The 26,613-nt window shown below is 42.3% G+C and overlaps 2 protein-coding genes across 8 annotated transcripts in view; both read left to right on the plus strand.

Annotated features, from left to right (window-relative positions):
• LOC129780409 (scavenger receptor class B member 1) overlaps positions 1 to 18,721 on the plus strand; it is a 288,806-nt gene extending 270,085 nt beyond the window's left edge. For 5 of the 7 annotated variants that reach the window (XM_055788666.1, XM_055788665.1, XM_055788667.1 and 2 more), the window contains 4 exons: positions 10,017 to 10,134; positions 14,911 to 15,077; positions 15,860 to 15,985; positions 18,355 to 18,721. In XM_055788666.1, the coding sequence (XP_055644641.1) occupies positions 10,017 to 10,134; positions 14,911 to 15,077; positions 15,860 to 15,985; positions 18,355 to 18,666 (723 nt within the window). In that variant the 3' untranslated portion in view covers positions 18,667 to 18,721. Of the gene's footprint in view, positions 1 to 5,646; positions 6,380 to 10,016; positions 10,135 to 14,910; positions 15,078 to 15,859; positions 15,986 to 18,354 lie in introns of those variants that run through there. The other 2 variants (XM_055788669.1, XM_055788668.1) reach the window with 2 other exon arrangements.
• On the plus strand, positions 775 to 5,627 carry LOC129780408 (uncharacterized protein K02A2.6-like). The gene is made up of 2 exons (XM_055788664.1): positions 775 to 2,087; positions 2,145 to 5,627. Exon 2 carries the CDS (start codon positions 2,164 to 2,166, stop codon positions 4,006 to 4,008), a length of 1,845 nt encoding a protein of 614 aa, XP_055644639.1. The 5' UTR covers positions 775 to 2,087; positions 2,145 to 2,163; the 3' UTR covers positions 4,009 to 5,627.
• Positions 18,722 to 26,613: the final 7,892 nt, after the last annotated feature.

The raw sequence follows: 26,613 nt of genomic DNA on the forward strand, positions 1-26,613 counted from the left end.
CTGCTGAAAGAAAAACCGACCTTCTCGGTCGGAGGTTAAAATCAGTGTGTTGATGTATTTTTTTGTCATCGCTCCCTTTTAACGGTCATTCGTTCGTCTCGTTGGACTCGCCCCTCTGGCTGAGTCTGCCGATTTGTCTCTATCCTGTGAGTGTGTACCGCTAGAGTATAAAACACGCGGACCCCAAAAAATATCTTATTTTCTTTCAAACCGTAAACCCGTGTGGTTGTACGGCATCGGCATCGTGGACGTAACAAAGGAGGACAAGTTAAGGGAAAGGCAAAGTCTCACTGCGACCAGTTCCCTGTTGGTCGCATTCACTGATTGTTCCGCAAGGGTAACTAGGCCGAACGGATTGGTGCCGGAGCAACAGTATACCTAACAGCGATTATAGAGTTTCGGCCGTCGGAGTGCTCGAGTTGGCTTGCAAAGCTGCTCACGACAATCAGAAAACCCGCATCAAGAACAAAGCAGCTTCGGTTCGGCTCATCAAGGCAACAATTAGTTTCAGTGAGTGGCAAAGTGTTTCTCCGGCACGTCGCATTGAATGTAATTTACTGAACAACATGTCACAAGCTGGATGGGAAGAAATTTTCCAACTGTGAAAGCTGTGGCGAGTGGCAAACGCAATAGCTAAACAGGAAGGTTTAACCGAACAAGATGGGAATATCGAGTGATAACAAAAACACAACACCAAAGGTTCTTTTCAGAACCATCAACATATTCATAAAGAGTAAACAGTGAACTAATCCATTTTTCAGGTAGATAGGTAGATATTCACGTAGGAGATGAAAATGAAACAATATATTTAAAATATATATTTAACAAAAGCTGTCCCCTTTGTATAGTCCTACGTCACTCCGGTTATGTCCCCGACATTACCCACCCGTCTTTTTCTAGAGCCTGATCGAAGGGTCGAAGTTGCACCCCTCATCGTTCAAGAAATTGAAGAACATTTGAGAAGTATAGACAAAAGCATAGCAAAACAAGCTGACCGGCTCGCTAAAGAAGGGTGAAGAGGCTCCATTACCAGCACGGGTATACCTTGTATGAACGAACCATCCGATTTTCCTCACTTGGGAGGCTGGGTGAAATCAGAATAGGGATATAGCTTCGAAAAATAAAAGCATCGACCGTTAACAGGAAGGACGCAACCAAGACATAAACAAAGAATTATCTCCTGCCTTCGTACTGAACATTCGTTGCTGACTCACAATTGCCTTGCAAAAAAGAACTCGCCTGGCCGTGAGACATATTCTCACGAAATATATGCGAACTGCGGACTTTCGAAAGCGGTACAACTTGAGCGAAGGCTTTGATGTTGTCTTAGAAAACGATGCACGGTGAAGAAAGAAATATTTTCGATTTCCTCAAAAATTTTGATGCGGTAAGGTTTGATGGTTAATATCCCGGTACCTTGTGTGGTACCTGGATACAATCCTGGCACTGATTAGGTGAGAGTGAGAGAGGTGAATACGGGTCTGGGGAGAACTGTCAGAGGGAGATTATTCGATATAGGGATTTGGAGAAAATAAAAAGCGTGTTTTGTACTGGTAAAATAATTGGCTGTTATTTAACTTATTGAGTTATTTAAAATATCACATTGGCGACTGAGGAAAACTGGAAAACGTTGAGAAGAGGTAAGAATCCGATTTTTCATCAAAACAGTGTTTTTCAAGAAGAAATAGATGTTCATTAGAAAACGAGGAAAATATAGGTTATGTTACATTTTTTTTTCGTCAGAATTGCTATACTACACCAAAGTAGTGGCTGCTGGAAGCAGCGGATACTGTATGCTACCAAAGAGTAGCGGCTGATTTTCAGCGGTCAAATAGAAGACTACCGATCGGGTAGTGGCTGTTCAAAACAGCGGTAGGTTACCAAAGGGTAACGGCTGTAGTGAAACAGCGGAAATTGCCACGAGTATTAACGTGAGAAGGCTACCGGGTGTAGCGGCTGTGAAGCAGCGAATAAATGCCAAAAAGGCGAAGTGGATTCCGTACGGAACGGAAAGCTATTTAGAAATAACGGCTCGCATAGCGATAGAGAACAAAAGAAGTTTAAAGTGGAGAATCGACAAATTGATGGTAAGGTTCATTATAATATTAGGAAAGGAGAGAAACAAAAGTAAGCTTCATTTTCAGCTACCTCCAAATTGTCACGATGGACAAGTGGGAATTTAACCCATTTAGTTTCAAATCCTTGCATAGGAATACGGTGCGTGACGAGTGGATGAAATATAAGCGGAATTTCGATTACGTCGTCACGGCCACTGGTGAAACCGATAAAGATCGTATCCGAAACATTTTCCTCGCAAAGGGCGGGCCGGATCTTCAAGAAGTGTTTGCGTCCATTCCTGGAGCTGACGAGCCGAAGAACGGAATCGATTCATACGCGGTAGCTATTGAAAAACTTGACACCTACTTTGCACCCAAGCAACACGATACGTTTGAGCGTAATCTGTTCTGGACATTGAAACCGGATCCAGAAGAGACCCTGGTGAAGTTTACGCTCCGTTGCCAAGAGCAATCAACTAAATGTGACTTCGGGAAGTCTTCTGAAGAGAGGAGATCCATCAGCGTTATCGATAAAATTATTTTGTTTGCTCCAAGTGATTTAAAAGAGCAATTATTGCAAAAGGATAATCTAAAAATTGATGAAGTCATGAAAATAGTGAGCTCATATGAATCGGTCAAACATCAGGCTCGAACAATCAGTTGCTCCGCTAGTGGTTTTTCTGAGAATGCTATATTGAGTCAAGAGGCAACCAGCTCTGTCAACAGGATTCGACCTTCGACTTCGAGGGAGTGCATACGTTGTGGCAAAGTGGGCCACTATGCGTCCGATCCTAAGTGTCCAGCGAGAGATAAAGAATGCAATAAATGCAAGCGCTTCGGACACTTTGCAAATCAATGTCGAACAACCGGTTCAGTGAAGCGTAAATTCGAGGGGCCCAAATTCAGTAACAAACACCCACGACAGGAACGGATTCGTGAAATAAGAGCTAATACTGAACGACAAGAAGATGTGAAGGATAAAAGCTTCATATTCAATATTTCGGATGGTGACGAACTAATTAGGATGTCTGTAGGAGGCATATTGCTGCAACTAATGGTCGATTCGGGGTGCAAGAGGAATATCATTGATGAACAATCTTGGAAGTACTTAAAAGCAAACGGCGTTGAAATTTGGAACCAGAAGAAAGAGTGCGATGAAGTATTCCTTCCATATGGCGAGAATGCGAAACCCCTGACGGTACTAGGCTCATTCGATACTTCTATTACGATTGAAGATGTTGGAAAGATAACGGAAAAGGTAGCTACGTTTTACGTAATTCGAGGAGGTCAACAGTGTCTTTTAGGCAGGACAACTGCTACCGAGCTAGGTGTTCTCTTCGTTGGCTTGCCCAGTACTCGTGGTGTTAATGCAGTAAAGGTTGAGGAAAAACGTTCGTTCCCGAAAATCAAAGGGGTTAAGGTATCTATACCGATTGATAAAACCTTCCCACCTGTGTGCCAAAACCCAAGACGACCCCCAATAGCTTTGATGGCGAAAATCGAGGACAAGTTGAACTCCCTCTTGGCGAACGATATAATTGAACCAGTGGAGGGTGGTTGTCCATGGGTATCACCTTTAGTTACTGTCATCAAAGATAATAGTGACATACGCTTGTGCGTTGATATGCGTCGGGCAAATGTTGCTATTCTGCGAGAAAGGCATCTGATGCCCACAATTGATGATTTTCTTCCACGGTTCGCTGGTGCGAAGTACTTTAGTCGCCTCGATATTAAAGAGGCATTCCATCAGGTAAAACTTGACGAGGACAGTCGATATATAACGACCTTCATCACCCACATGGGCCTATTGCGCTACAAGCGCCTTATGTACGGGATTGTAATCGCTCCAGAGATATTTCAGAGGATACTTGAGCAAGTTTTGAGCCGGTGTAGCAAAAACGCCGTGAACTTTATTGACGACATATTGATTTTCGGTAAGGTCGAAATTTAGATTTATTCACTTATTCATAGATTTCAATTAAATAGTCATACATTTAGGTAAGACAGAAGCGGAACATAACGCGGTGCTTGAGTTGGTACTGTCCACTCTTAAGGAGTTTGGGGTACTACTCAATCAAAACAAATGTATTTTCAACGTCCAAAAGCTGGATTTCTTAGGACACACTCTTTCTTCACAAGGCATACAACCCGCTCAGGATAAGATTTTGGCCATCCGGAAATTCCGTGCGCCTTCCAGTCCGGAAGAAGTTCGTAGTTTTTTAGGCCTCGTTACGTATATCGGACGTTTCCTCCCAAATCTGGCCACCATCTCCTCTCCTCTTCGAGAATTAACTTGTTCCGGAGTGAAATTCGAATGGGGCGAAAGCCAACAACGATCGTTCATCAAATTGAAAGAGATGATTTCGAATGTAAACCTGCTTCGTTTTTTCGACAATTCGCTGCGTACTCGCGTCATTGCAGACGCCTCACCGGTTGCTTTGGGTGCTGTCCTTGTGCAGTTTAAAGGTCTAACAGATGACAATCCTCGTCCTATTTCATACGCGAGCAAGAGTACCACCCAGACTGAACGTAGGTACTGCCAAACCGAAAAGGAGGCACTAGCTCTGGTTTGGGCAGTTGAAAGATTTTCTCCGTATCTATTGGGGCGTAAATTTGAACTTGAAACCGACCATAAGCCACTCGAGGCGATTTTTCAACCGACTTCACGTCCATGTCCTCGGATCGAAAGATGGGTCCTTCGACTCCAGTCTTTCACGTTCGTTGTTAAATATCGAAGAGGAGACAGCAACATTGCCGACCCGCTTTCTCGAATGGTTGAACCTGGTATTACGGAGGATTTCGATGCGGAGAATAAATTTATGGTCCTGGCGATATTAGAGTCGGCGGCAATTGACGTAGAGGAATTAGAAGAATCTGCAAGAATTGATCCAGTCCTAGACCAAGTGAAGAAATCTCTACAGACGGGGAAGTGGGACGAACCGGACGTGAAGCCGTATATACCATTCAGAAACGAGTTGGGTATGGTAGGAGATACTGTTGTTCGTGGAAACAAATTAGTTGTTCCGTCCAAATTACGTTCACGAATGCTTGACCTGGCCCATGAGGGACATCCAGGTGAGTCGGTCATGAAGCGCCTTCTTAGAGATCGAGTTTGGTGGCCAGGTATGGACCGTGAAGCCACTAACCGAGTTACATCATGCGAAGGTTGCAGATTAGTTGGACTACCAAATAGACCGGAGCCTATGTCACGCCGGCCACTTCCGAGTAAGCCATGGGTTGACGTGGCCATTGACTTTCTTGGACCATTACCAGATGGTGTGTACTTGCTCGTTATAATCGATTATTACAGTCGGTACAAGGAGGTGGAATTGATGAATAAGATTTCAGCCAAGGAGACAGTTTCCAGATTGGACAAAATATTCACACGACTGGGATATCCCCGCACAATTACTTTAAACAACGCCAAACAATTTGTGGGTACCGAATTTGAAGAATACAGCAAGACACACGCAATTCACCTCAGTCATTCGACACCTTACTGGCCTCAGGAAAACGGCCTTGTTGAGAGACAAAATCGATCGTTGTTGAAAAGGCTTCAGATAAGTAACGCTCTTACTCTTACTTACAGGATTATCTAGTAATGTACTACACTACTCCGCACTCCGTTACCGGTCGTACACCAACGGAGCTTATATATGGCCATACGATTCGGTCCAAAATACCGTCATTAGATGACATCGAGACTGCTCCTCCGTCCACAGATTTTGCTGATAAGGATTTAGAATCAAAGGAAAAAGGGAAGGATCGAGAGGACATCAAACGAAAAACAAAGAGGTCATCCATCGACTGCGGTGATTCGGTCCTCATGCAAAATCTACTACCAGGAAATAAACTTCAGACGACCTACAATTCCAAGAAATACGTTGTGATGTCTCGGTCTGGTCCTCGGGTAACTGTAGAAGATCCTGTTAGTGGAAAGTCATATGACCGAAATGCTGCACATCTCAAAAAGGTGATAGATCCCGTTGAATCAACACCATCGTCGGCCAGTGATGTAGTTGTGGACCCTTCAAGTAGAGCTGATGAGGAACTAAGTGTTTCGTCTGTCGAAGACGAGTTTCAGGGATTTGAGGCCGAACCGTTACCCAGGGTATCTGCTCAGGTATTTCTACCAGAGCGACAGCTGCGAACACGAAAGAAGCCAGCAAGATTTGCAGATTATCGAATGTAAAATACTATCTCGTAAAAGGGGGAGATGTGGTACCTGGATACAATCCTGGCACTGATTAGGTGAGAGTGAGAGAGGTGAATACGGGTCTGGGGAGAACTGTCAGAGGGAGATTATTCGATATAGGGATTTGGAGAAAATAAAAAGCGTGTTTTGTACTGGTAAAATAATTGGCTGTTATTTAACTTATTGAGTTATTTAAAATATCACACCTTGTACCAGGGTAATTGAAAAAACTCCTGTCCGCATGGAATGATTACTTACAAATATGCACAACACATAGTAGGTTTGGGTGGTAGGGTGTGGAGAGATGCATGGCTGTTAAAGGGCGAACACGAAATTATTGCGACACATTCAACAGGTCATAACTTTTTTACCATTGGGTAAAAATCAACCAAATTTTGCAAACTTTCTCATTGATGTGTATTGTCTGCATGCTGTCAAACTCGAAGTCGTGTTTTTCGATTCAACGAAAATGGAGGTGAACCAGAGAGAGGTTCGAACAGTCGTCGCGTACAGATGTGTTTTTGCTAGCTCCGTTTATTTCGTTTGTATTTTTGTTTCGGCTGCATATCGCGCTGTTCTGGAAATGGAGTTTTGTGTTGTGAATAGTAATAAATATTGATTATATCGTGAAGAATAGCTATCGAACAAAGTGATACATAGAAAAGCTTCGATAGAATAGGATTTTTTTCCTACATTGAAGCCATATTTTGTCGCATTCCGCGCTTATGTCAATGTATTGGTGAGGAATTTTCTGTTCACCATACATTCGATCAGAATTCCGTGCCTCTCTGCCTTCATGTTTCGTCGGTCGTCAGTGTATGTATGGTTATATTCTCTGAGCGTGATAATATCTCTGAGAGTTGAATGTGTAAGGTTCGGTTCGAGTGCAGTACAAGTGATACATGTTTGTGGCATTAAAAAAAATCATTTAGCTTTCGGAGAATTTTTATTTCTGCTTCAAGCGACAGCTGTTTGTAGCCTTGTGTGGGTGACATATTCGACGCTTGCTGATATAGCTTCGAGGAGATGCAATTCTACACTCGTGAAATTATTTGGTGAGATCGTTCTATATTATCAAATTAAATGTTCGCTGAGATGATTGTGCATTGAGGTTTGTGCCTATGGGTGAAGAGAAAACTAGAGCAATATTACTCTCACAGGTTTACCCTTTTATAAATAAAAATTATATGGAAATTTAACAAACCAATTCTTTTTACACAGCAATCAACGAGACGATATTCGGATGTCTGGAGTACGTTTGTAACATTAAGTAATAATTGTAGTTGTTAGTTATTAGTTATTAGTTATTAGTTATTAGTTATTAGTTATTAGTTATTAGTTATTAGTTATTAGTTATTAGTTATTAGTTATTAGTTATTAGTTATTAGTTAGTTACACCAAAAACAATCCAGCTAAGTTTCCTCTATTCTTTTTCATATGTATAAAATTCATTCGGCTGACTTTTTGCTAACGTATCAGGTGATGTACGCGAATGTACATGTACGGACACGTTCACTAACACCAATGCGAAGCCATTTGTGAACCGATATAAGTTCACAGTGGGCCAGACGCTGATGTTTTGCGGCAAAATATCAGCTGGCGATTAGTTTTTTTCTTCTGTTTAAATATTGTATGGTCAATGGTCAAAGGATTTATATATTTATTTAGCAAGCAAAAACCTTCTCAGGTTTCCCACTATAAAATCTCCGCCAACGCGATTGTATTCGATGAAAAGTACATATTAGAATACTAGAATATTAACCCTTTGCGGTCGTTTATCTGCTATCAGCCACCATAGCAAGGAATCATACTAAATACTTTATTCAACGATGTAATAGTTTACATTTTTTCTAAACAAATGTTAATGCCTGGTGAACTTTTTCACGAATGTATAAGAAGTTTCTAGGAATAATAGGTAACGGTACTCGGTATGAGCAAAATATCATTAGCGTGGAAATATAAGAGAATCTCTTCCAATGGAAACTAATTCCGACCGCAAACGGTTAATATAATATATTATATAAAATGTATCAATTTTACAGGCTTTCTATCTCAGGATACATAAAGATAATCTCTGCCGCGTGTTGTAACACATTAGATTTTAGGGTTTTTGTTTTGTCGAGAGGTCAATTGTTCGCATTTACATAATCACATCACTTACCGCAGTGAATCCTGATTTTTCTTAACCATTCCCACTAACAACTATCCCTCCCACGATAAACGCTAGGGAACCACGCTATAGAGGCGACCCTTCAGGTCTTCGGGCGGCGAATATCATACTAACATTCCTTCCCTTCCCCTGGTGACTGTAAGGACGTGGCCGGCGTCGTTATTGACCATTTAAAGCTCGAATCACCGAAAATTGCACAACGAGAATGATTTGCTAGTCCCAAGCGTCATTCTGAGTGTTCTTTGTGCAATTTGGTTGGTTCAGGTCAATCACGGAGAGCAACTGCGAATTGTACAGTCTACCCAAGCTCAAGCTCAACGAAAATGGAGGTGAACCAACGCGAGTCGAGAGAACAAATTCTTTCCAAACACCTGGAATATCCTGACCTGTCGCACCGGCAGTTGGGAAAAATGTTGAACATTCACCATTCAACCATCTCCAGAGTGTTGAAGCGGTTCCAGGAGCGGTTGTCGTTGGACCACGGCAAAGGAGCTGGAAGAAAACCGGGACCGGAGAACAAAAAGACGGAGGGAAAGGTGAAGCGGATGATTAAAGCAAATCCCAACGTCTCAAGCCGTGATTTGGCTAAAAAGATCGGCATGTCGCAGAGCTACGTCCAGAATGCAAAGAAGAGAGCTGGACTACATACATACAAGGTACAGAACTTCCCAAACCGCGATGAGCGGCAACAATCGACGGCTAAAACTCGGGCACGGAAGCTCTACGAGAAGATGCTGACAAAATATGGCTGCTGTGTGATGGACGACGAAACGTATATAAAAGCCGATTTTAAGCAAATTCCGGGGTTGGAGTTTTTCACCGTCAAGAGCAAGTTCGATGTGGACGACAAATTTAAGAAGAAGGAAATGTCGAAGTTCGCCTCCAAATATCTCGTTTGGCAGGCCATCTGCTCTTGCGGACTGAGGAGTGAGCCTTTCGTGAAAAAGGGCACAGTAAATGGCGAGATCTACAAATCTGAGTGCCTCGAGAAGAGCCTTTTGCCGTTCTTGCAGCAGCACGACGAAGCTCCACTATTTTGGCCAGATTTGGCATCATGCCACTATTCTAAAAGTGTCCTGGAGTGGTATGAGGCCAATTCTGTCCATTTTGTTCCAAAGGACATGAACCCGCCAAACTGTCCGGAGCTGCGCCCGGTGGAACAGTACTGGGCAATAATGAAGCGGGAACTTCGGAAGAGCAAGAAGACAGTCAAAGACGAGAAGGACAGGTTAAGAAAATGGAAAAAACTGAGAAACTGGTACCGGATGACACTGTAAAGACTTTGATGGAACGCACCAAGCGAAAATGCGTTGAATTTTACACTCAAGGCTCCATCGAATAACTTTTCTTTTGATTTTTGAAGTAAATATATGTATAAAACTACCCTAAAATTTTGGTTTCATTCTAAACATTATAAGAAAATTGGCATGACATTTTCGGTGTCGCGATAATTTCGTGTTCGCCCTTTATTATATCTCAGAGCCTCCATAATCCAATACAACAAGAAAAACAACAACAACCATATCAACCAATATTCAAAGCAAGAGATAATCAACATGAGAAGAATTCTTCTTCATAAACTTTATCGTTTCAGGTTCAAGCTGGGACTAATTTCGAAGTGGATGGATTACAGGCAACAAAATTCGTGTTTGAAGAGAATGCACTTGACAATGGCGAAGTTGATACAAAAAACAAATGTTTTTGCAGGAAAGGTAATAATTTTATTTTATTTTATTTTGTTTTATTTAATCCATCTGACATCAAATTGTCTTAATGGACCTACTCAAGTCAGTATCAAATACACGCATTGCGAATGTCAACTTATTCTAAAATAATCACTAAATCTAATCCGAAGCGCATTGCTAGCGATATTAAAGTCAAAGAAGTAAAAAATCCTATTGAATGTAGCAGACATAAATTCCAACGGATCATGCTGGCCATACAAACTATTCCGGAAATCGAGCCTAAGGAAATCACGATGACGTAGGGTGGATAAACAAAGAATTATCTCCTGCCTTCGTACTGAACATTCGTTGCTGACTCACAATTGCCTTGCAAAAAATGGCGTTCTGGAGCATAAAGTTGTTGTTTGTTTTATCTGTATTATAGTGATTTTCAACTCATTTGGCTGGTTCGTCACTTTTACTTCCATTTTTGGAAGAATGTCGGGAGTGAGAATTGAACTCGTGACCTTTAGCGTGAGAGGCATGGATGTTACCACTACGCCAGATCGCCTCTGGAGCATAAATGTTTAGATTAGCTAGCAAGAAAGGGGAGTCGATCTCGTTTCTCAGCAGCTTCGCAACAAACATGGCTTGTGCTGCAGATCGCCTGTTCTTCAGAGTATCAATTCGCAGCAGGTTACAGCATTCCTCGTAAGGAGGCAATTGCCTTGGGTTCCGCCATGAAAGATTCCTCAAAGCACGACGTACGAACTTTCTTTGTACAGATTCAATGCGCGCTTTCCAAATGCCGGGGAAAAGGCACCATACGACAGAAGCAAATTCCAGAATAGAACGAACCAGCGCACAGTATAGAGATTTTAAGCTAAGCGGGTCCTTAAATCCATTGGTGACCTTCAAAACAAAACCGAGCTGCTTGTTTGCCCTGGAGATGATGTCGTTGTAGTGGTAGATGAAAGTGAACTCCTTGTCAAGCATTACAACCAAGACGCGAACTCGTTGAACCCGCTCGATAGCTTTGAAATTGATGGGATTCCGCTTTCTGGTGAACGATATAACTTGGCATTTCTCGACGCTCAACGTCATACAATTTCGTACACACCACGTCTCAAAAATGTTCAGCAAGCTTTGAAGATGATGACAATCATTTATGTCTTCGACATAAATGTAGACCTTAGAATCATCAGCATCAGTCTCTATCCACGTGGCAGGATGAAGGACACGTCGTTTATAAACAATACGAAAAGTAAGGGCCTAAATTGCTCCCCTGAGGCACTCCAGATATGTTTGTGAATGACTCGGACTCATGTGACCCTATTCTCACACACAAAGCTCGATTCTTCAGGTATGACTCGAACCACTCGACAAAACCAAGGGCTACACCACATTTCCCTAGTTTTTCGAGAAGGATTTGATGATCAACCCGGTCAAAAGCTGCCTTCAAGTCCAAGTAGACGGCATCCACTTGGTTACCAGCATCCATGACGCGAATACAACGCGATGAGAACTGAACTAGATTGGTGCTCACGGATCTTTGTGGGTAGAAACCATGTTGATTCGTTGAGCTGTACTGCTTGCAACTGGCAAAAAGCGATTCATTTATAATGATCTTAAAGAGCTTCGAGTAGACGCAAAGAGAAGTAATGCCGCGATAATTTTTAGCATCTCGTTCATCTCCTTTTTTGTGGATGAGGAATAGGTACGATTTTTCCAGCTCGAAGGAAACACACGTTGCTGCAGTGATCGATTAAAAAGTTTCTTCGGCGGAGAGGCCAGTGCAGATCTGCATTTTTACAACATTGCAGGTGAAATTCCATCCGGGCCTGGAGCATACGAGAATTTAAGCTTTTGAATTGCTTTGACTACATTCTGCTCAGATAATTCGAACATTTCAACGCTATATACATCACGAGGAGCATCCTGGACAGCTAATCTCACCTGTTCAGGTTGAGCTGTATAACCATTGAAAGGGCGTTTGAACTGTCTTGCAAATAGTTCGCACCTTCCACTGATCGAGTCAGAAGAAAGTTCGTCAAGATACATTGATGTCGGGAGACCGTTTTGAATTCGAGTTGACGAACGACCAGAACTGTTTTGGATTCACACGTAGGCTCTCCTCAATATGAATCTTGTATCTGGCATACAAAAATCCATTGTATCTCCTGTACTCATTACTGGCTGAATGAACTGCAGCTTCGAGTGTTGAGAACGTTGATTGCAGTAGGAACTTAGAGCATCGACGACGTTTCAGCAAGCGTAAACGGTTGTTTGACCATGGCGGTTTACACGGAGGAGACTTCAAAGGAACGTGTGCTGTAATCGCCTGAAGTACAGCGTTGGAGAAGAATCCAACGGCTCCACGATTCGGTATCTTGAATCGTGACCAGAGTACTCCAGTCGACACAAATGTTCAAAGTAGGCCCGTTTGAAATCGAAACCAGAATCGTTACGATCTGTTTCGTCAGTTACAACCGTTGGATATGCAACAATTAGCTCAAATGAAGGGTGACGAGGATCAATCCTAGAGAGCGCTTCAATTGATTTGCTAATCTGGTAATCAGGTAGCACGATGTCGTTTACGAGGACAAGATCAAGAGTCCGGTTCTCTGCATTTTCCAAGCAGTTAACTTGGGACAAGCCGTAGAAGCAGAAACCATCCAGAAATGAGCAGCTGGCAGCACACGGTCCAAAGCGATCCAGATCAACTGACACGTAGCCATCCTCGTTAACAGCCCAGTGCACATCACAGAGATTATAATCACCAAACTGTAGTACAATGTCGTTAGGAGAGAGATTCGAACGAATTGCGCCAATTGAATCGATGTGTTTACGAATAGCAGAGATGTCATTCTTTCTACTTGGTGGAAAATAGAGAACTCCAATACTAAGCTGTTCAAGCGTATCGTCGACCGGTGTTGGATCCATACAGGAGCTGTATCGAGACGAAACAGCAATCAATACTCCACCACCCGTTGATTTGCGGCTGTTTTGAGCATTGCGATCCGTTCTGTAAACAGAGTAGCCGTTCTCGAAGAGTTGCGACGAATAAATGCAATCATCTAACCAGGTCTCAGTGAGCACAACCATGTCATAATCAGCATCGCTGATAGCCAGGAAAAAAGCATCGATTTTGGTACGTAATCCACGGACATTCTGGTTATAGATGCGTAGGCTACTGAAAGGTACAGAAGCATCAGAGGGATAACCGTTGATTTGTGTGTCATACTTGCCGTATGGAGCAAGGTGGAAGATCCCTTCGCCAGACCCTCTAGCAGGACCGGGACAACTGGTGAGCGCAGGCTGGATGGTCACGACTGCAGAGGGTGACTCGGGGACTTCCGAAATGCTTGATGACGTGCGTCCCGGTTGAGAAGCCATGTCCAAAAGGCGAGAGGTGGATTGACTTAAGCTGGATGTGCAGGCTGGATGACCACTTTCAGGCGACTCAGAGGCAGAAGTGACTGGCAGGCAGCGAGGAGTATAAGATCGATGATGAACGTTGGTCCGCTCGACTGAGTTTGAGTGGTTGTGGGCTCTCTTGGTGCTTTGCAGTGTGCATCCTGGTTGAATGATGTCCAACGTTGAACGGGAACAGTCTAAATCGTTTCGGTAAAGGATGCGTAGGCTACTGGAAGGTACAGAAGCATCAGGACAGTATTTGTTGATTGATGTGCAGTACTTGCCGAATGGAGCAAGCTGGAAGACTTTATAAATAATACTTCTATGAATTTAGGTGGATAAAGTATGTATTAAATAAAATGGATTAGTTTCGAATGCTGGGAAAAAACTAAAAAAGATAATTCAATGAACCAAATTTTTCATAAATTCATAAACGTTTATGAAGCTTTCTACAAAATACTGCGATACCTTGATTAGCAGCTTCATGATTGCTGGCCGGAACCTTAGCCATGGCCGATGAAAAGACACTGTGTATCTCCCCGTTCACCGCAAATCCCGAAGGAGAGAACAGCGGCTTGGACTTTCCCTTCTTCTTTTCGCCAACACCTTCAATCGCTCCTTCTACTGTTTAGTCACGGCTAGTCTTGACTTACGCTTCCGCATGATAATGTGCATTTTGGCCAGTTTTTTTCACCGTTTGGTCGGTTGCTCCGACCCAAGGTGCGAAATGCTGATATACTGTCTGTGGCGATCGTTGAGGTGCAAGCCCTCAAGCTGAACAAGGCTTTGCTTCCAGCAAATTCTGACTTGTTCTTTTATATCCCACAATTACAGTTTTCCTATTAGCTTAAAGTTCCAAATAACTCACATAGATCAATGATGCTGTTTCCATTGGTATGAATATAGAGTTCGACAATAACCGGTTTGAAATGCATATTGTTAACATTCTCAAGAAGTATGGCATTGTTGACGCGAAGCCTTCGAGATCTTCGTGGGACACCTGGAAGTTGATGATACGAGGACAATAGACGCAGCTTGCAGAAGTACTTCTATACTTGGGTGTAATGATTAGACCGATTCGTGTACGAGCTGTGCATTTCTAGACATTAGCCTGACAGAGGAGATGTTGAAGGGAATTGGTCCAAAAACCGATCTTGTGGACTATCAGGATTAGGAGATTATCAGTGAAGCAGTTTAACATTGAGGAGGAGTATTCAGTATGCACTGTTATACTGCCCCACATCAATGCGCTATTCAGTTTGTGGTCAAAAACATCAAAAGTTGAAACCAAATCTCATTCTTAGGAAAAATTTCACGGACATTGACAAATATTTCATTGAAAACAAACATGATTATTATAATACTAAAAAAAATATGTCAATGTATTATTTCCAACTTTAATTTCAGGTAAATGTCTTCCTCGAGGTCTTATCGATGTAACGGATTGCTATTACGGATTCCCAATCGCACTCAGTTATCCTCATTTTTACGATGCAGATCCTAAGCTTCTGACAAGGCTGAACGGTTTGAGCCCTAATAAGACATTGCACAGTAGTTTCTTCATGATTAATTCGGTATGCTCTTTATACAAACTTTTGACAGATAAGCTCATATAATTTGTTTTGATCCGCCTTTCCAAACATAGTTGTATCGATATAATGTACCTGTTGTGATATTTCGAATATCATTTATACGCTGAAGTCATTTCATTTCATACATTTCATCATTAACACGTTGAGCCTCGCGTCGATCCCTAGGGACCGACACTTAGCTTTTCGAAAGAAGAGCGTTGATATCATGGACTGACAGTTACAACTAGGAAAAGAAAAAAAAAATGGTTTTTTAGGATGTGTTACAAAATGTGACTACTTTATATGCAAATACTGTACAGTAGAACCCCTATTATCCGCGAAATAGTCTGAAAAAATCACCGCGAATAACGAGAATCGTGGAGAATCCAATAAAGGACTAAAAATGAAGTCAAAAAAAAAATTTTATCATGAAAACTATACTTTATCAATACAGAAATCATTACACTATCCTTCTATAATGCCTTGCACATAGTGGTCAGATAATGTAAGATCCATCACTAAAACAAAAGAGCATGAGCCGGGGTTGTACTGTATTTTCGGGGTTCTACTGTATTCGGGGAACTACTGTATTTTCTATCTACACAATGAATCTCTTTGGGAGCTTGGAACAACACTGATATGCGCTCTCGCTCTCGATGCAGGCTGAATGGAAAGTACAGCAAGGACATTTCGGGACTCAACGTGTTGAAGAGCGCTCTGTCCTACAATAAAATATTAAATATAATAATATAAAATGTGGCATTCAATATCAATAATTATTTCAGCTTTCGGGGTTACCATTACAACTCTCTGTGAAATTTCAAATAAATATGGCAGTAGATGATATTTCAAACATTGCAGAGTGCGAACGTTTTTCAAACTTGGTTATTCCAGCGCTGTGGTTCGAAATAGTAAGTAACTATCGTGACTATCATAATTTTATATCAATTCACAATGGATATTGTTAATCTATTCGGTTTAGGCAAGACATTAATCGCACGGCTCAAACTTACTCAAAGTAACTCAACTAATTATCTGTCTTTAGCCATAGTATAAATCAATCTCACAGATCAAATAAGTCTTCGGTAAAAAATCAACCCATTAATTTTGAAACCATTTCGATAACAATGGTCTATTTTTCTCTTTCTTCAGGGTTCAAATTTCATGAGACATCGTAATAAAAATCTATTCAAAACTGAAATTGTGCCTTTTCTTCTGCTCTCAACTTCATTGGCCTTTAGCATTGGAAATGGTCTATAGGAGATTTTCAACCACTTGGAATTATGTAATTATAGAACCATCACTAAAACAAAAGAGCAAGAGTTTATCACTCGCTGACTACTTTCGGAAGGGCCCATAGAATTACTATGGAACTCGCTTTCGCGGAAAATCGAGATTGTATTTTGTTTGAAAATTGACTGAAGGGAAATTGGAATTCGCATAAGCGTGATATCAGCATAAACAGCAACATTATCAAAGCAACGACTGCAAACTCATCATTTCGACTAAAGCACGCCTCGGGAATATGAACTGAATTATCAATCAGGAGTAGTTTTAAGGGGTTCCCGGAATAAATCGCCTCTGTGGCACTGAAGTCTTTGCATATCATCGCTATTTAACAGTGGCGTCGAGTGGAGCTTTCGCACCCGGGACGGAAGAGTCGATTTGCACCCCGCCACCCCGCAAGAAAAGGAATAAATCATATTTACCCAATTTTTTCATACAAATTTGGTTCATTCTGCACCCCTAAAATCGTGAACTCGGGGGCGAACCGCCCCCTCCGCACCCCCCAGTCGACGCCACTGCTCTTCAACCAGAAAATATGAGCAACGTTTGCGAATGTTTGAATTTTATTATCAAAATTTGTACTTTCTCAAATGTGTTCAGCGATGCATCTTTTTTTCTGGTTGAATGGATATGTCAACAAACAAAATTGTCGCGTTTGTTATAATTAGTAACCAAAGGCAACATAAGTACAGGGTCTTTCAGATTAACCGCTCACGCAAAAAAATCGAATAGCTCCGTCGATAGTAATATTGCATTCCCCACTTCGGGACGATAATATTCAGCTACTCGTTCAGTCTGATCGGATGGTTTTTAGTGTCAAGATGTAAAATTTACAAGAACGTGTATTTTTAGCGAAATCGTATTACTCGAACAACCGAAGCCTGAAAATTTGCCCTTTATGGTAAGAATTTCAAAATTTCTCGTCGTCGATTACATCCTCTCGGGGTCTGGAAGGACTGTTGCTGATAGTTAGTAAGCCACAAAATTTGGAGGAACTTAAAGAAGAAATAATTAGGATTTTCAACAGCATCGAAGGCGTGATGTTAAAGTTGTGCATTAAGAAGTTTGTTTACCGTTTAAAACGCGTTATTAAAAAAGGGATGGTGGCATCCAAAATGTGCTTAATGTGCCTCCAGATTACTATCAGGAATCTGGTTATTTTTCTAATTTATATACAAACTAGTAATTATTGAGAACGATATTACACGAGTCAATGATGAGATACTACCTGAAATGCTCGTATAAATCTTGCGTACACTGGCTAAGGCGCGGTCGCGGCTAGCATTTACATGTATTTTCCTTCAAAAACTAGGTACCAATTTTCCCGCTTTTTGGTCGTGTTATGACTGACAATCTGTCGGTAAACTTAATTCATATTTGCGATTTTATCGACATTTTTGAGGAGGCCCATCAAGACTTTAACATAAAAAGAAATGAACCGAAGCGGCGGAACCAAAACTGACCATGATTTGTTATACTATTGTAATTATGAACATCATTCACTTTTTTATCCCTTATTTTCGTCTTTACCAAAGAAATACATTTGAAAAAGTACCAAATTTACTTTTTGTTGAATTCCAATTTTTGCACCATATAACGTGCAAGTGAAACGAGAAAACAAGAAAAAAGAGAAAAAATAAATGCGGGATGACAGCCTAAATCTGAAATTACTTGTTCGACATTTTAATAGATATCATTTATCTTGTATCACCAATCTATCGGAGACATGAAAGATTTATTTTTCCTAACCAACCCTAACCAATATTTTCAATCCTAATCAGTTGAACTCAATTTCATAGCTTGTTAGATAACTACAAATGTATCTATATTTATTTTTTATTTTTGAGTCTATTATGGTCAATTCGCTGTTTTTACCACAATACAATTTATATCCACTAATCCAATAACGTAAATTCTCTAACAATAATTGTTCTTGGAAAACCCCACATTTAAATCGTATGGCACCAAAATACAAAATATTACTTTTTTTCAGACGATGTTAAAACTGCCACAATCATTACAAAGCAGGTTTCTGTTTTATCTCTACTATCTACGAATTTTCGATCGGATTATGTATTATTCTTTCTTCGTTTGCGGAGGCTTGCTGTTGTTGCTGTCTGTTCTGAGAGTATCATTTTCCTTATCGAAGAGTGTTTCATCATTCTTTCAAATATCTGGAAGTGAAAAAAAACAGTTTGGGATGCAGGATCAAAAATTGGAAACTCGCCGAAGCTCTATGCTGAAAAACAATTGTTCCCGATTAGAACAAGGGTCAGAACAAGAGCGAGAAAATTTTTTGTTATAATATATTTATTTTGAAAAAAATGAGCAATAAAGGATCAAAAAGGATCAAGAAGTTAGTTAATGCAGTTTCGTTATTGTATCGGTTGAAAGAACTTGTCTATCAGCTCCACATAATTTGATACATTTCAGAGCCTGTTTCAATTAATTTGGTTGCATAAAATAGGACATTTGCCAGCATAGAAATAAGTACAAAAAAAGGAAAGATGTCATTTTGTCGATTTTTGTTTTATTGAACTTGGAGGGGAAAATAAATTAAAATTATTCGTCAGCTGTTCGGATGAATTTCCGAACTTTTCTTGTGATAGTTGAATCTGAATCAATTCTCAATTAATGGATGAATAAATATTTCGGGGACAACTAGTGGACTTTCACCAATTCTGAATAATTTCCTACACAATTTACTGTCAGAAAAACACATGTTTTTCAATCATGGCCGCTTGAAATCTTCTCGGTACAGTTTTATGGGCCTACCACAAGGCCTAACTAACTAGAGATTGCACGTTGAGATAACTTGCAGACGATGGAGTTATTTCCATCACGGGTACTAATCCTGCAAAAATCCTTGCAAGATACCCTGAACAACCTGTTAACGTGGGCTCTCAAGCTGGGTATCGAATTCTCTACGGAGAAAACCGAAATGGTCGTATTTTCTAGGAAGCACGAACCAGCCCAATTCCAGCTTCACCTATCCGGCAAAACGATCAGGCACTCAATGTTTATCAAATACCTTGGAGTATATTTTGACTCTAAATGTACCTGGGGAATACACATTGCGTATTTGGAACAGAAATGCCAGCATAGAATCAATTTTCTCCAAACAATAACCGGAACATTGTGGGGCGCCCATCCAGGAGACCTCATTCAGTTGTACAAAACAACGATACTATCAGTGTTAGAATATCGCAGTTTTTGCTTCCGATCAGCTGCCAGGATTCATATTCTCAAGCTGGAGAGGATATAATATCGTTGCCTGCGTATAGCCATGGGGTGTTTGCATTCGACACATACGATGAGTCTCGAAGTCTTGGCAGGAGTATCCCCGCTTACTCTTCGGTTCACAGAATTATCCTACAGATTTCTCATCCGTTGCAAGATCATGAATCCATTGGTGATTGATAACTTCGAAAATCTACTTCAACTGACTCCTCAGGCAACTTTTATGTCTTTGTACCATGAGTACCTTACCCATGAAGTGCACCCTTCACCAGGTATCTCCAATCAAGTTTGCTTCCCATACTTTTGCAATTCCTCTGTCATTTTTTATCTGTCCATGCGACAAAAAATCCATGGAATGCCAGATCATCTACGCTCCAATGTTATTCCGTCGATATTTTCGGAAAAATATTGGAAAGTGAGAACTGATAAAATGTTCTTTACTGACGGTTCATTCATAAACGGGTCCACTGGCTTCGGCATCTTCAATGAAAATTCCAGTGCCTCTTTCAACATCAAAGATTCTTGTTCCATGTATGTCGCTGAACTGGGTGCGATATACTACGCACTAGGGATCATTGAAACATTGCCCATCGACCATTATTTTATTTTTTCAGACAGTCTCAGCTCAATAGAGGCAATCCGCTCAATGAAAGTTGATAAACGCTCATCTTATTTCCTAACAATAAAACAGGAAGTGGGTTATATCTATGGTATAACCGCAAGGGTGACGTAGGACTATCGTCGATTTAGAGATCATTTGTTTGAAGTTGAATCTCAATCCATTCTGAATGAATGAATAAATTAATATTTGGGGGACTCCGAAAACGAGAGCGTTACGTTGGAGTTACAGTGATTAATACTAATTCGATAACCTTAACAGGTGGTTAGTACTTGATTGAAAAATATTTGTTCACAGTGTTACATGAATAGAAAACATTCAAATAAACTCTTTCACATGAATGTATTTTTAAATTCCCAGAGGAACTGGCAGATTATTTTCCAGAAATGATTAGATCTTTCCGGAACATTCTCGATGCTGAATGGCATCCAAACGGAAAGAATTCTGCGCGTGTATGTGTCGATCCTTCGCCGTCCACCTCCTCCAGCACGTTAGGCAACGATGTTGTCTTGTCGATGTCCATCACAAAACTAAATGTATTTGGTCACAGTGTTACATGGATAGAAAACATTCGAATAAACTCTTTCACATGAATGTATTTTTAAATTCCCAGAGGAATTGGCAGATTATTTTCAGTAACGATTAGATATTTCCACATTTTCCTCGATACTGGAAGCCCACCAGTGGTTAATGCTAATTCGATAACCATCTGTTAATAGCACTTGATTGAAACATACTTGGTCACAGTGTTACATGGATAGAAAACATTCAAATAAACTCTTTCACATGAATGTATTTTTAAATTCCCAGAGGAACTGGCAGTTTATTTTCCAGAAATGATTAGATCTTTCCGGAATTTTCTCGATGCTGAATGGCATCCAAACGAAGAATTCCGCGCGTGTATGTGTGTGTGTGGCGGCTGCTCCGAACTCTTCCCGGGGAACCGTTTGTGGCATCACTCTCCTCCTGATGGATTCCCTTCTGGCCTAGGGTGCACAAACAGGCTCTTGGTGACACCGTTCATCCGCGCTTTCATGATAAACGAAGAGCTTCACCACAACAGCGACAACATGCTCCAATCGCTGTTCAATCATAACTGAATGGATTTCCGAGCGGCGCTCGCTTATATACCGATTGGTGATTTCAATAGCCTGTTTTGAAAGCAATTTTAAAACTATTGAAACAAGTTTTTGGATCAAAAAGTAACAAGTATAGAACGCGTAGACATTTTATCCGTCGAATGAAGTGTTTATCATACCATTTCGTTCAGTTGTTTAGGAGCTATTAACGCTCAAAATCTCGGTCTCCGGCGTAACGCTTTCGTTTTCGAAACTTTGATTTTACACCCCGGTATAGAAATGAAAGACGTAGTCCTACGTCAATAAGACATCTATTGAGTGCCGCTTATCAACAGCCTAGAATAAAAAAGAATAATAAAGGTTTTTTTGTGTCCCGCGTTAGACCTTTGACCATCTGGTCACTTTAGACTAGGGGGGCGTCGCTGATTAATGGTCAGTTGCACCCCAATAGGAAGTATCCCGTGCCGGCCACACATACAGAGCATTGGAGACTGCAACATCCCAATTATGAGAGTCTTTGTAATACTAACCTCGAGCCAACCGCGAGTAATTTTTTTTTTATAGAGGTGAGGAACGCTCTTCCAGCCTTATCTGGGAAGGGATAACACAGACGTCGAGTGGGGATCGCATCCACAAAAACTAAGCCCTCTACTCGCAGCCTCATTTTCCCGGGACCACATCTAGGCGACTACTTCAGGGGGCGGCTGTGCTCATGCACATCACGAGTTTTCAACGCTAACTAGCGTTGATCCTTCCCTTTTTCTATATACATCTCATTTACGATTCCGTTGTACTCCGCCACGCACATCCACTGCACAGGCTTCCTTTTGACCGTCGAGACGTGTACCGATTAGGAATTGCCCTCCAGCTTGACGCGCAACCCGTCACAGCCACCCTCGCGGGGTTTCTCACCTGTCGAGACGTGAACCGATTAGGAAGCGCCTCCAACTTGACGCGCGCCCCGTCACAGCCACCCTCGCAGGATTTCTCTTCTCAACGGAGCGCCGATTAGGCAGTGCCCAACATAACGTGCACTCCGTCACAGCGACTCTCTTGGGGTACTATTCATTGCAACAGCCCTCGCAGTTGTTTCCCTTCTATGGTCAGGGGTTATTACCACGCTGGTCGGCCCTCCACTTCCGCTGTAGCTCGGACATGATATGTATGATTACACTGTAAACAGCGTTCCAGGTGCCCTCGTCGCGACACATTTTCTCCACTGTGTTCCCGGCATGAAGATCAGGCAGCCCCTCGCGTCTTGCGGTGAACCTTGGACACACAAATACCACGTGTTCTGGTGTTTCCTCCACATCTTCACACTCAGGACAGAGTGGCGACGTTGCGTGCCCGAACCGGTGAAAATATTGCCTGAAGCAGCCATATCCAGACAGGAACTGTGTCAGATGAAAATTCACCTCCCCATGCTTCCTGTTCAGCCAGGTCGATAGTACCGGTATTAGCCCATACGTCCACCTGCCTTTCTCCGCCGTATCCCATTCCTGCTGCCACTTCAAGAGTGATTCTACTCTACTACTCTACTACTCTACAGGCATTTCTGTAGCACTATCCTGAAGATGTCCGGAAACGCAAGAATCACCGTTTTCAAGGCCGCGTTGGGAATTCCGTCGGGGCCGGGCGCTTTCTTACCTGCAGTCGCTTCGCCACTGCTACCAGTTCTTCCTTGGAAGTTTGAGAACTTTCGGTAACTATTTCGGCGTACGGTGTCGGTGGCCATATCGTAGGATCATGCATCGGAAATAAACCCTTCACAATGACCTTCAGCTTCTCGGGACACGATTCGACGGGCGTCACAGGTCCTCTGATCTTCGCCATCACGACTCGATACGCGTTGCCCCATGGGTTGGCATCTGCATCTCGGCACAGCTCCTTGAAACAGTTCGCTTTGCTCAGTGTAATTCCCCGTTTCAAGGCGGCTCTAGCTGCTCGGTACACCGTATTACGTTCCTCTCTATCAGCGCTATTTCGTGCTCTCTGAACGCGTCTTCTGGCTTGAAGACAGCTAGCGAGAATGTTGCGGAGAGAGTCGTTCCACCAGTATGCTGGGCGTCTTCCACTTTTTGGTACAACTTTCCTCGGCATGGTAATGTCGCATGCTCTTACCAGTAGATCTATCAACTTTTCTGCGTTCCAATCTGAAGCTCCGCTAACTAGACGAAGAGCTTCGACGAAAAGGTCCTTGTCGAAAGCATTCGTCTTCCACTTCCGCTCACAGCTTGTTGTCCTCCGAACTAACACATGGTTTCGTTGACCGATTCTATACCGGATCACTTGGTGATCACTGTGCGTATACGACTCGCACATTTTCCACTCCGTACTCGCCAACAGCGACGGACTGCAAAAAGTAACGTCTATGATGGATTCGCGCACGTCTTTCCGGAAAGTACTGGTGGTACCTTCATTCAGTAACGTTACTTCCAGCTTTGCTAGAGCTTCCAGTAGACTTTACTCTCTGGTGTTGGTACATCTACTTCCCCACTCCACCGACCAAGCGTTGAAGTCGCCTCCAATGACAATCGGTGTTCTACCGATTAGTTCCTCGGTCATTGCGTCTAGCATCTGGTGGAATTGCTCAGTTGTCCATGTCGGGGATGCACAGCAACTACACATGAAGATTCCATTAATTTTGGCGATTACGAAACCTTCATGTGAACCTCCAATCACTAAGCAATCCCTAAACTATCCGTCGCCCAGCTGCCGTTATCACGGGGTACTCGATACGGCTCCGCTATGATTGCAACGTCGCATTTTGTCTCTGTTGTCGACTGCCACAACAGTTGCTAAGCTGTGTTGCAATGGTTCAGATTGATCTGTATTATCTCCGTTACTGCTAACGCCTTCTTATACGAGGGACACTTGAAGCTTCCTGTCGCATGGTCGCTGCCGTTCTCTGGTTTGCAGAGCAGGCATTTCGGTTGCTTCGTGCAGTCTCTCGCAACATGCCCTTTCTCACCGCATCTCCTGCACAGTTCAGACCTGTCGGGGCCTGTGCAGCTTCTTGCCTGATGTCCAAAGCCCATGCACTGGAAGCATCTCTCCATCCCCTTGGTCACCCGGGTCACCATCTTCAGCGAGCAGACCGACCAGCCAACTTTAATTGGCTGCGACTGTTGAGAGCCTTATCAACGCCGTCTGCGTGCCACCATACGCCTTCGTCATACGGATCGTCATTGGTGTATTGTCCAGCTTACACTGTTCTATTAACTCGCGCCTTAACTCCTCGTCTGTCGTGATTTCGTCCAGATTTCTGCATTCGACCACTGATTCCTGGGATAGAGCCCTCACCTTCGCCTCCTCACCGAGCGACTTCGCAACCAGTTCCTTGAAGGCTGAACTTTTGACCGCCGGATCCCTCTTGAGCTCGAAGAGCATCTTTCCTTTCTGGGTGCGCCTGGTTTTCACCACATTCTCTCCTAGTTCTTTCAACTCTGGATCGTCTCTCACTTTTCGCAGGAGTGATGCGCAAGTCACTCCTTCCTTCACCTCGACGATCAGGGCCTCTCCCTTACTTTGCTCGCGTCGGGGCCTAGGTTTTTTTTTGTCTCCTGCACCCCTTTCTTCTTTTTTTTCTTTCTTCTTCCGTTTCTCCGTCTGTTTTTCGACAGTGCGCCATCCACTGCCTTCACCTTCCTTTTTGTTTCCCAGGTTGTCATTTTTAACCTTCTTCAGGTCTTCTTCATCCCCTGGGGTATCCCTCTTCCTTTTGTCCGATCGTGGATTTCGTGGCGTCTTAGGCGTCTTCTGTATCTCGACGGACATCTTCTCCCTTGTTTCAGCGAGTGCTTTATCAACAACCTCTGCTCGCGTGATCATCTCCTTCTGTTCGCGGTCAGCAGCCGTAACGGCCGATTTGATGCTTGTGACTAAATGGGGGGGGGGGGGCGGTATGCGTGTTTTATTTTTGACGTAGGACTACGTCTTTCATTTCTATACCGGGGTGTAAAATCAAAGTTTCGAAAACGAAAGCGTTACGCCGGAGACCGAGATTTTGAGTGTTAATAGCTCCTAAACAACTGAACGAAATGGTATGATAAACACTTCATTCGAAAGATAAAATGTCTACGCGTTCTATACTTGTTACTTTCTGATCCAAAAACTTGTTTCAATAGTCTTAAATTTGCTTTCAAAATAGGCTATTGAAATCACCAATCGGTATATAAGCGAGCGCCGCTCGGAAATCCACTCAGTTCTAATTGAACAGCGATTGGAGCATGTTGTCGCTGTTGTGGTGAAGCTCTTCATTTATCATGAAAGCGCGGATGATCGGTGTCACCAAGAGCCTGTTTGTGCACCTTAGGCCAGTGTAGAAAGTTATTCCGGATAATAAAAGTAATGAATTCTTGTTTTTATGTGCTTTCACTCTTTATTTTACAGTCTCAATTAGCTCCCGAAGTCACTTGCGTCCGGTCACTTTTCCTGTTCAATCTCCTCTCTCCGTATCTCTCGCTCACCCAATCTGTCCCCTATTTCTATCCAAAGTATCTCATCATCAAGGTCAATACAGTTTGTCTCCAAGACTCTACATCCCACCTTATTGACGTAGGACTACGTCTTTCATTTCTATACCGGGGTGTAAAATCAAAGTTTCGAAAACGAAAGCGTTACGCCGGAGACCGAGATTTTGAGCGTTAATAGCTCCTAAACAACTGAAGGAAATGGTATGATAAACACTTCATTCGAAAGATAAAATGTCTACGCGTTATATACTTGTTACTTTTTGATCCAAAAACTTGTTTCAATAGTCTTAAAATTGCTTTCAAAACAGGCTATTGAAATCACCAATCGGTATATAAGCGAGCGGCGCTCGGAAATCCACTCAGTTCTAATTGAACAGCGATTGGAGCATGTTGTCGCTGTTGCGGTGAAGCTCTTTATTTATCATGAAAGCGCGGATGAACGGTGTCACCAAGAGCCTGTTTGTGCACCATAGGCCAGAAGGGAATCTATCAGGAGGAGAGTGATGCCACAAACGGTTCCCTGGGAAGACATTGCTACACACACATACACGCGCGGCTATTAACAGGTGGTTATCGAGTTGGCATTAACCACTGGTGGGCTTCCAGTATCGAGGAAAATGTGGAAATATCTAATCGTTACTGAGAATAATCTGCCAGTTCCTCTGGGAATTTTCAAAATATATTCATGTGAAAGAGTTTAATTGAATGTTTTCTATCCATGTTACACTGTGACCAAATATGTTTCAATCAAGTGCAATTAACAGGTTGTTATCGAGTTGGCATTAACCACTGGTGGGCTTCCAGTATCGAGGAAAATGTGGAAATATCTAATCGTTACT

Source organism: Toxorhynchites rutilus, chromosome 3 (assembly GCF_029784135.1).
Source record: "Toxorhynchites rutilus septentrionalis strain SRP chromosome 3, ASM2978413v1, whole genome shotgun sequence".
NCBI lineage: Eukaryota > Metazoa > Arthropoda > Insecta > Diptera > Culicidae > Toxorhynchites > Toxorhynchites rutilus.

What these genes read in the sequence shown, in the direction of transcription:
- LOC129780408 (XM_055788664.1), top strand. Translation starts at nt 2,164, where the DNA reads ATGGACAAGTGGGAATTTAACCCATTTAGTTTCAAATCCTTGCATAGG.